Below are 11,225 nucleotides of genomic sequence, written 5' to 3' on the forward strand. Positions count from 1 at the left end.
CTCAGCAGTCCCTCTCTATCATGACCTCATGGGCTCGGTAAACAAAGGCTCACAGATTACAAGTGAGCGGAGAGAATGGGAAGGGCACACGTATTGTACTGTATTCACAAACAGCATTGAATAAACTACTATACCACTGGTAATAGGTTTATTTAAGAGGAAAGCAAACTGAACGTACCAACTCATTTTGGGTTAGACAGAAATAAAACAATCACCAGCTCCTATCTGATTTCATTGCTGAAGCCCCTCGAGGTGAGAGCTGACATGTTATCAGGACCGAGAGAGCAGTGACGGTGTCCTCATACCCGACATGGTTATGTAATCGCCCTGACTGAAAACACCTCGAGAAGAAGTAAGGAGCATCTGTGAGCCTGAACCTATGCAGCTGTTTGGCTAAATAAGTGTAATTATTAGAAAATGCAGACAGATCTCTGTTTGTATAAGAAGTGTTGGTGGATTTGAAGACGCATGATGAGCCATGCATAGCCCCAATGAATACAAACAGATTACAAAGCAGCCGAAGCGACGCTCTAGTATTAGATTTCCTTCCTTTTTGTGTTAAAAATAGTAAGTTATCTCAGCCTCATGTCAAACCCATTCTGCCAAGTGAAACTTCCGGTGCAATCCCTGTACACAGTGGGAAAATAATACTCAGCAGCGCTAAAATACGACGGCTTGGCTCTAGAAATCTTCTCTGCGGTCTTGTCTGTGATGGAAAGTTTACAATTTAAAGAACTATTACGGCATCACAATAAGATTATAATATTCCTATTGGGAACCATAGTCTAGCGTCACACTGCTACTACTGATGATTGACACTCAAAGTGTGTCACGTGCCAACACATAGTTGATTACAAGCATAGAGCAATGCAACAAATGACTGAAATTGTTTCCCAAATGAGATGTACCACTTCATAATGTACTTTATAATACTTTACAAATGACATATGAATCACTTGCTACTCTCCAATTACAGCCTCATAAACCGAGTTGCCACATAGATTTTTAGCATCTTTATTACTCTCTATAAATAGGAAAATATTGCAATGTAATTTTAAATCAAATATTGCAAAATAAACCTAATTAGAGAGAACTTAACCTCTTAAGGTGGCACATGATTTTTTTTTTGTAATACTGCATACAAAAAAGATATTTAAATGAAAAAAAATGTGATTAAAATGAAAGTTTCAGTATTTTATGCATGGATGTTATATAATAACCTGCATCCATGATTTTATGTTGAGACAACCAGAGCCCTGACTCTACCGTGGTGTGTACCGCCACCTTGTGGCCGTCCACGCTCACTACATCAATATGTCCGCCTCGTCTTGAACTCGGAAACGAAACCTTTCCGTGAAGCCCCGGCGATCATTTCCTGCGGGTCACATTTTTTACTACAGTCTGGAAGAAATGGCGGACATGGATGAATTGTTCGGGAGCGATGGGGACAGCGACAATGAGCAGCGAGGTAACGAAGTCTCTCAACCGTTGACCGTCTTAGTCGTGGAAGAAGTTAGCATATTAGCGGTAGCGAGGGTTTTTCAGATGCTAAGTAGAAGCTAGCATTGCCGCAATAATCTTTAGAAAAACCGGACCCTGAACGTCACACTGATATATCTTATTAGTTTCAGAACCGCTTCTGCAGAACCCGCAGAAACGGGTGCAAGAATGTCCATTTAACGCTCGTTGTTTGGTGTTTTTTTGTTTGTTTTTTCTCAGCTAGCGTTAACAAGCTAGCTGTGCTTTAATTAGTTAGCATAGTTAGCGGAGCTGGAAGTCGCTGTAACATCATTAACGGTGAAGTGTTCCTCGCGCACATGCTCTCGTTATTATGTGTAGCGTTCACGTTATTGTTCAGCACAGCTCTTAGCTTTGTCCCTTTCATCAGTAAACTGGCAGTTTAAAATGAAAACATCGGTCAGATATCGTTAACGTTAGCTAAAGGACATCTTTGTAGAGAGCACGTTACACTGACATTTACCGGGCTTTAACGTTAACATATAATAATAACCTTACGTTTGTAACTTTAAATAAGTCACATTTCTCTGCTGCCAAATGAAATAATTAACAAAATCTCATACCATGCCAACACTAGTTCAGTAACAATGTTTATTTAAAAGTCTAATAATATGCTTCTATCCAGTATGTAACTCTTTCACAGTATGAAGTGTGGTGGGCGACATTGAAGCAATGCTTTATCACAGTATATTTCATTTTAATGGTGTATACTCGGTTGTTACTTAACTGTTAAGTTAACTGTAAAATTAAAGTCTGTCAGATGAGTAGTCATTGAACTGTGTTCACTAATGAGGTTGTACTTTGGTGTCAACATAATGCACTCCAGGTCAACAAATACAATGTGAGCCACCTCCACCTCTCTGGCCATTGAAATCCTGTAACGTTATGCCCACATAACTTTATGTGATATGTTATTGTTGCCTTACAGGAGTGAAATCTGCCTATAGTCTAATGAGCGATCCATGTAGAGTGTGTCATGCAGTGTGTTAAGAATAACCATTGATATTGATGTTGAACTGTGTGAGAGAGAAAAAATAATTAAAAATGAAATGCGCATGTCTGTGTGTAAACTGATGAGCTGTGCTATGTGCCAGAATAAAGATAGTCTGCTCTATTGTTTCAGAGTCTGGTTCTGGCTCCGGTTCAGACTCAGAGCCGGAGAGACCCCCCCGATCTGCCAGCAACGCCTCGGGGAGCGGCAGCGACAGTGAGAGGGAACGGAATGATGAAGATGAAGAGGAAGGCCAGGAGGCGGGGAAACCCAGTATCAATAAGGTGTGTGTGTGTGTGTGTGTGTGTGTGTGTGTGTGTGTGTGAGAGAGACTGACTGATGACGACGCTCGTTTTATCAGGAAATCTTATTACATGTTGCACTATATTGCAAAAATAATTAGGGAAATGTTTTAACAGCAGACACACTGAGATATGTTGAGGATTCTTCTGACCATTGAATTTGCCCTCACCCAAAATACATTTTAGTATGTTTAATTTATTTTTTCTTTCTTAAAAGAATAAATCAGCTTAAAAGATAAATCTGGACCGATTGAAAAGTACACTTTGCACTCAGACAGATTGGGAAAAAATAAATAAAAAAATTCCTAAATTGAAATTTAGCTTGTGAACAGCTGTGTTTTTTTTCCCTAGCAGCATGTAAACCCTACCCTTTCACAGCAGGGCCCTGTATTAGGAAGTGAAAATGCAGAAAGGCCAGCTGGCAATAAATTGCGTGATAATGCATACATTAACAGATTTATAATATCACTTCCCTATCTAGAGCACAATAGATTCGATTATATTGTGTATTCCATTAAATGAATGTGTTGCAGATTCTTATGGCGTGTGTGACAATATTTTGGCCTTATTCCTTCAGCTGCAACCCTGGCAGTGTGAAAAAGACATGAGACAAAATAAAATATAAATAGGCTGTAATAATTCAGAGCATTAATACTTTCATATCTTATAAGCTGGACCCAATAGGTGGAAACTTTATTTGATAAAAATCCGGCTACACTAGTATAATTAGTATTCTACTATTTGTAGAATTAGATTACAGTGGCGGCTGCGTACAGGATTGTTACCGACTCGCCCTTTTCCAATAACTCCAGAGCGTGTTAAAGTCCAGAAGTCAATATGAATTGAAAAAAGAATGATGTAATCATTTTCAAAATTCACTAACACAATGGTGTTTAGCCTTTCTAAGACTGCATTTTGACGGAGATAAAAAAAATTATGCAACACACACCTGTTTTAAGGAGGCGGTCTAGCATCAATCCAACAGTATAAATAACATTTTTATAACCACAATAAGACTGAATCTGTGTAATTCTATTCTGTTATTGTCTATTATATCATGTATTCACAGATCTGTGTCCGTGGCTCACTGGGTTAAGAGGGTCGTCTAGTAACTGCTCCATATGACCTATATTGAAGTTCTGCTTTTGGAGAATGATAATGGAAAGTCTATGATTTTTACCAGCGTCAGCAGCCAGAAAATCCAAGGAATGTCGTGTCACCTGAAGGTCGTACTGTCCCTGAACTAAAGAAGAAATGGTTCAATATCAAAAAATCGTCTCCACAGCAAAGCAATCTATGACCTCACATAATTCAAATTGCAGAGTCAAACAGGATAATGTCAACATAACTATGAAGTGTAATTTATTTGGGTTTAAAAACTCAAAATTGCTTCAAAGTAATGAAATATTCATCCATTAATGAAAACGTAGGCTTGGGTAACAGCAGACTAACTGCGCTGGTCTCCTGCGACAGGTCTGGACCACTCGTAGATTGTGAGAAGAGAAAATTCAAAATACGTGAAAGTTCTCCTAAATCACTCGTACAAACAACTTAAAGAACGAGACCGTTGGTACGAGTGGTTCTTGCATGAGGCCCATTGGTTCCGCCTCTCTCACAAACCTGCTCTCTTTTCCTTCTACCCAACAGGAGCTGTTTGGAGACGACAGTGAGGACGAGCAACACAGTCAACACAGCGGCAGCGACAACCAGTCGGAAAGGTCGGGGAACCAGTCGGACGCCAGCATGCACTCGGAGCAGCGGGACAACGACCACTCCGATGCAGAGCAGCACAGCGGCTCAGAGCGCGGCCATCGGGACGAAGACGAAGAGGATGCGGGCCGCCGGTCGGATGCGGGAAGTCCGGCTGGCAGCGGGATGTCTGGAGAAGGGAGCCCTCGCTCTGAGAGGGGCAGCGTCCGGTCGGACAGAAGGTACGCCAACATTGTTAAACTGAGGTGACCCGATGCCAGAGCGGACCCCAACAGATGCACTATTTACCCCAGTTTAGTAAAACTACAGTGCCCAGCTGACATAAATCAAATGTAACTTTCCTTTGTTGACCAGATTTTAATTTCTTGATATATTTCTTCCACTGCGTTTGTTTGAATCCAGCGTGCACAGTGGTCCTGCGACTCCGCAGTCGGGGCCGGGCACCCCTCAATCCGATGGAGAAGCCTCTGGCAGGGAGAACCAGTCGGATGATGAGAAGTGGGAAGGAGGGGCTAAGAGCGACCAGTCGGAGGATGAGGAGGAGAAACGCCATTACTCTGATGAAGAAAGAGAGAACTCTGACGACGAGGGGCCGAGGAACAGGAAGTCAGGTACTCCTCGGGTCTGATGTAAAAGGTGGAGGGGAGTGTTGTCCGTGAACTGGAGCTGGCCGGCCGTGATATTCCTGACGCATTGGATTTTGTGGAGAAGGATTAGGGCCATATATGAAAATGTGGTCCTGAGGTTAATCTCAGCACTCTTTAGATGAATAGATTTGTTTTTCTCTTCACTTTTCTGATGCTTTTTCATTTAAGCAAGAAGTTTACACCATACTGTCATGTGGAAATTCCACCGCTTCACCCACTGTTGTGATTTTTGTTTTTCAGAGTCTGCAAAGGGCAGTGACAGTGAAGATGATTTCCTCAGACAGAAAACCAAAGCGAAAGCCGCATATGATTCAGATTCAGACAGCGATGTCGGAACAAAGAAAGGTAAGAAACTGTTTGAGCAAAAACCTTGACCTCGTCGCTTCACAGTATTCTCTACAATTCAAACAAAAAGTGTTCATTTTATTAGGTGCAGCAGAAGTTGTCATTTTTACCGCTCTCGTGTACTTTAAAGTAGTCCTTGTTCCGTACTGTTCGCAGTAAAGAAGACGGCAGCAGACGACCTGTTTGGAGAGGCAGACGACATCTCTTCAGACAGCGATGCAGAGAAGCCTCCGACCCCGGGACAGCCCCTGGTATGTGTCTGTCCTCCTGCTCCCTGTCTCTTTCTTCCACTGATCCTCAAGCCTCTTTGATTGTGCCCAATCCTTTCTTTTTTTTTTTTCTTTCTTTTTTTTTTTAATATCATAAGAGTTACCAAATCTCTTTTTCTCGGAGCCTCTTGCTAAGCCTCTCTGAGCTGATCCCTATTATCATGGGTCATTGAATCATACAGTGCTTTTTGAACGATTCTCTTCCTCTCCCTCTCTGGTGTGTGTGTGTGTGTGTGTGTGTGTGTGTGTGTGTGTGTGTGTGTGTGTGTGTGTGTGTGTGTGTGTGTGTGTGTGTGTGTGTGTGTGTGTGTGTGTGTGTGTGTGTGTGTGTGTGTGTGTGTGTGTGTGTGTAGGATGCAGAGGACGGGATGGAGGGGGAGCATGCAGAAGAGGAGCATGCGCCCGAAACCCGTATCGAAGTAGAGATCCCAAAAGTCAGCACAGACTTGGGATCTGACCTTTATTTTGTCAAGCTGCCCAACTTCCTGTCTGTGGAGCCCAGGTCAGAACCATCGTCAATATATACAATACAAGCACATCTTGTACTTGATGAGCTCTAAAGAGAAGGAAACCGGATGAGGAGAGGAATATTTTGGAGTGTTCAGCTATCTCTGTGAGGTCTTGATGAGCATAAAATCTCTTTTCTAACTTTAAGGGATACTCATTTAGATTGTCTTCATCCTTTTATAGACCCTTTGATCCTCAGTACTATGAGGATGAATTTGAGGATGAAGAGATGCTGGATGAAGAGGGACGGACCAGGCTCAAGCTGAAGGTGTGTAGTCCACGTCGTGTGTGTGTTTGTTGTTGGACCAGCTTATCAAGACAGTGACCAGAGTCTCCTCCTTGTCTCTCACAGGTTGAGAATACCATTCGCTGGCGAGCCAAGAAAGACGAGGAGGGGAACGAGGCGCGGGAGAGCAACGCGCGCATTGTCAAATGGTCCGATGGGAGGTGTGTGTTTTGTCGAGTTGGGTACTACGCTGTGTACAGGACATGCGCTTTACGCTCTATGGTTTTAAATGTCTTTTTCTTTTTTTTCCCCTTGCCACAGCATGTCCCTCCACCTGGGGAATGAAGTGTTTGATGTTTACAAAGCTCCTCTCCAGGGAGACCACAACCACCTGTTCATCCGGCAGGGCACTGGACTGCAGGGACAGGCCGTGTTCAAAACCAAGCTCACATTCAGGTAACGCAGTGACGTGCCGTTGTCGTGATTAGGGACAGGCTGCCACGAAGACGTACATGCACTAAATCAGCCCCATGCTGCCTCTGATTCCAAACAACAACAATAGCAGCCTTGTTTCATTCAGATATGTACTCTATGCTGTAAGTCCTGGATCACCTCGTGCAAGCTGCCCAGGTTTCTCCCAATAAGAAGTGGGTAAGCCTCTTAGCGGCCCCCAAGTCCACCTGGATGTTCTGTCTCCTCAGACCACATGGGACAAATAGGACACTGGCCAAAGCTGCTTTCATGCACAAAAGCCGTCCACGCTGCCAGACAGGACATTACCATTTGTTCTGGTTGTGTAATATCATCAGAGCGCCGTTTTGAGTTTGATTAGAGCTGAAGCTGCTCAGGGTACAAATTGTTAGGACACAGCGTTTTTCTTTTCAAGAGGCAAATTAATAGAACAGAAACATTCAAGCAGGATTGATACACAGTGTAGGCTGATTTAGTTTTGCCAATGATCCGTATCACTGCAACATGTTCATGCTTTCAATTGGCTTCCAGTGGTCTCGGATCATGAGTTAGTTGTAGGTTAAGCTAAAAAACAATTAGCAAACATGTTGCAAAAATATCTCTAATGTGACAAAAGAGCTGATAATTTAGGGTTGTAGTTCTTTCTTGTTGAGTAAAATTGAGCCATTTTATTAGAAAGGACTAAGCTGAGGCAGGACGTCTGAGGTGTGTGATGCTCGGAGGTGTGGGTGCTATCCTGAAAACAAACACATATGTTTGCGTTTCTCAGCACAACGTTGTGTGTGTGTCATTGAGCAGACCAATATGTTGAATGAATTTCCTTCCTCATAAAACATCTGCAATGAACCTACATTGGTTACAACCATGTTTGCTTGCTAACAGTGCTGGGAAATACACACCTTGAACCTGAAATGATGTTTCCTCTGTATTTCCAGGCCCCACTCCACAGACAGCGCCACCCACAGGAAGATGACCCTGTCTCTGGCCGACCGCTGCTCCAAGACGCAGAAGATCCGAATCCTTCCCATGGCGGGACGAGATCCCGAGTCGCATCGCAATGAAATGATCAAGGTAGCTCCGTCCACCTGTGCCCCTCTGCTCGTCTTTCCTCCTTCCTGTTTGAGAATTACTTTGTTGCCTCAGGGACGGAGGCATGAGGCCAGCTGTTGACCAGCATTATGCACATTTATCCTTTATTAGTCCCACAGCGGGGAAATTTGTAGGATTATGAAGACATAACCTGACGCGCTTTGCATAATGGGGCTACTCTGTGGTCACTGAAATGGAAATAGTGTCAGCAAATCTGGAGGGGGGGGGGGTGCTGGTTATGTATCTACTGTCAACAATAACAAGTACTGCTGATAGCATCATTTGTAGTTTCACTGTGCTCAGCGCTCAACTGGGGCTGTATGACTACACGCATTGGGCTACTGTGGTTGTTTTAACCTTAAAAACACAACTTTGATAGCGAGTGTTCTCACGTGCCAGATTTTGCCTACATGCTTTGTAATCACTATATGTGTCAATGTAGTCTGATTTCAGCGTGATCTGTAACGTAACGGTGTTGTCAACTGTAACCGCCGTATGAGGGCAGTGCTCACATGCACTAACATGAAAGCATGCGCAGCCGGCCTGGCCATGTCAACAGTTGTCATAGTTCTCTGCTGAGGTAGACGTTACTCCGCTATTATATTTCTTTCCATTGCAAATTGTTGTTTGCTGCTATATTAATGCCCTTTAAGGCGGGGTAGGAGCTTAATATCGGGACTTTCCTCGTCATTTGCAATCGTACTTGCCGGTTGCATTTGTACTGGCATTAATCCACAACAAAAGGTTGAACCCCCCCCCCCCCCCCCCCCCCCCCCCCCCCCCCCCCAACGGACATCTTAAACACTGTTGGAAAGAGCCAACAAACAGCTCGTTCTTCAAAGTACAGCATATTCAGCTGGGGGGGGGGTGACTTAAAGGCATTTTGGTTAACTAGCACCAGCAGATTGGAAGCCAAACTTGACACAGAACTGCTTCTTTTAACCTGTTTCATGTCTTTGGGTTTAGCGCTCTCATTGTGGTGCGTTAAACTGAATAACATGTTGCACCCTCTGCACTTGCAACAACTCGAGTTTCAGTGTAGCCCCAGACCTTTTTAAATGTAATCCCACTCTCTGTTTTCCTTCCTTTTCACTGCCTTGAGCTTTAAGATACTTTATTAATCCCAGTAGGAAATGGCTTTGTTACAGCAGCCCACTTATTAATCACAAAACAATAAGCAGGATATAGGTACTCAAGGAGGTCGCTATGAAACAAAGTACAGTAAAAACCATAAATACCAGACTTAACTCTAAGACAAGAAACTTGAACCACTTGATCCATACTGACATTTTACATATATTCTGAATATGTACTGTACAATGATAGCGCAAATAGTATATGGTTAATGTAGGTTAATATTTAAGTGAAAAATACACAATTGAAACTTATACTTCAATTGTGGCTGAAAACCTCATCATATATCAATATTATAATACCGTTATCATATATAATCTGTTTTAGCTATTTGATAATTATTACAAATATTGCAGCCTAAATTGAAGCGGTGAGCCTGACGAAGCCAAACCTGTTAATTAGTTACGATATATCCTACTTCTCCAAATATAGTGTTCATTTTTGTTTTATATATATATATATATATACACACACACACACACACACACACACACACACACACACGTGTGTGTCTGTGTGTGTATATATATATGTATGTATGTATATATATATATATATATATATGTGTGTGTGTATGTGACAACCATATCACCATCTTACAATAAGACAAATGACTGAAATCTTTATCCACAACCATAATAGAAGGACCGTACAGGGAATTTCTTATCACATGTATTATGCACTAAGATTACCAGCTAGAAACAAAATGTCACACTGAAAGCCGGTGCTTGAAGTAATTCCCACTGGTGCGTCTCCCGGCAGAAAGAGGAGGAGAGGCTGCGAGCTTCCATCCGCAGAGAGTCCCAGCAGAGGAGGATGAGGGAGAAGCAGCACCAGAGAGGCCTGAGCAGCAGCTACCTGGAGCCCGACCGCTACGATGACGAGGAGGAGGGCGAGGAAGCCATCAGCCTGGCAGCCATCAAGAGCAAATACAAGGGAGGAGGAGGCCTGAGAGGTGCGGACGAATAGACGGTCACATTCTCTTTTTCATTATTATTTCTCACGAGGGTTTTATGAAGTCACTGAGTTCTAATTAATATCCTCCCCCTTTTTTTTTTTTTTTGTTTGGCCTCCTCTCGACCCAATCCAGAGGAGCGAGCGAGGATCTATTCATCCGACAGTGATGAAGGCTCTGATGATGACAAGGCCCAGAGGCTGATGAAGGCCAAGAAGCTAGACAGCGATGAGGTGGGTGTAGTATCCTGTTGGACCGACGGGGGGCAGTGTGACGCAGTTCATCGGGGAGCTTAAAAAAAAAAAGACAACTTGTAACCTTGTTCATGTGAACTGAACAGGAACAAGGAATACAAGTCATTTTGAATGAGCATGCACTTAATTCTGCACTGACAGCACTGCCAACACAAAATGCAACTGTAACATGACAAACTGACAGTACTGAATGTCTGCTGCTGTCAGCATCCGAGCGTCATCCTGTCCTGTTCTGTTCTGTGCAGGAGGGCGAGGGATCAGGCAAGAGAAAGGCCGAGGACGACGAGGAAGTAGCCACCAAGAAGGCCAAGAAATATGTGATCAGCGATGAAGAGGAGGAGGAGGAAGAGGAAGAAGAGCGGGAAGAGGGGGAAGAGGATGATGAATAATTCTTTTTTTTTTTTTTCTTTTTTTTTTAATCATTCCACTGTATTATCAGTGCTCAGCCCACATGGCATATAAACAGCCATATTTTGTTTTGTATATTTTTTTAAGACCTGAGTGTGGGTGAGTGCGATTGTGTGTTTGCTTGTTTATGTTGTGTACAGAAAAGGTGAGAAATAAAGAAATGTTTGTCTTATGTAACGAAAGTTTCCCGTGGCCGCTTTTGTTATCATCTTCATTGTTATGATTCATAAGCATGACTCGCGCTGCTGTGAGTCCATGAAACGTGCTGCGTAGTCCAGTTTACAAACAAAACGGAGGTTAATGGGATAAGTGCAGTAGGTTGATTTGAGAATAAATTGGGTAAATAGCGTAACGCCAACTGTCGCTTGCTCACATAACGAAACACATATTTGACGTTTG

At 43.0% G+C, this 11,225-nt stretch overlaps 1 protein-coding gene across 1 annotated transcript; it reads left to right on the top strand.

The window, feature by feature from the left end:
- The first annotated feature begins 1,359 nt into the window (after positions 1-1,359).
- Positions 1,360-11,002, top strand: leo1 (LEO1 homolog, Paf1/RNA polymerase II complex component). Its single transcript, XM_068731013.1, has 14 exons — positions 1,360-1,468; positions 2,642-2,793; positions 4,459-4,742; positions 4,924-5,132; positions 5,409-5,513; positions 5,670-5,764; positions 6,136-6,284; positions 6,473-6,557; positions 6,642-6,736; positions 6,837-6,971; positions 7,922-8,057; positions 9,972-10,164; positions 10,300-10,397; positions 10,664-11,002. The coding sequence occupies exons 1-14, from the start codon at positions 1,411-1,413 to the stop codon at positions 10,805-10,807; spliced, it is 1,938 nt and encodes a 645-aa protein (XP_068587114.1). The 5' UTR covers positions 1,360-1,410; the 3' UTR covers positions 10,808-11,002.
- Positions 11,003-11,225: the final 223 nt, after the last annotated feature.

This window comes from Cebidichthys violaceus, unplaced genomic scaffold (assembly GCF_023349555.1).
Source record: "Cebidichthys violaceus isolate CVI_PGR_0920_01 unplaced genomic scaffold, fCebVio1.0.p SCAF_5, whole genome shotgun sequence".
Classification (NCBI taxonomy): domain Eukaryota; kingdom Metazoa; phylum Chordata; class Actinopteri; order Perciformes; family Stichaeidae; genus Cebidichthys; species Cebidichthys violaceus.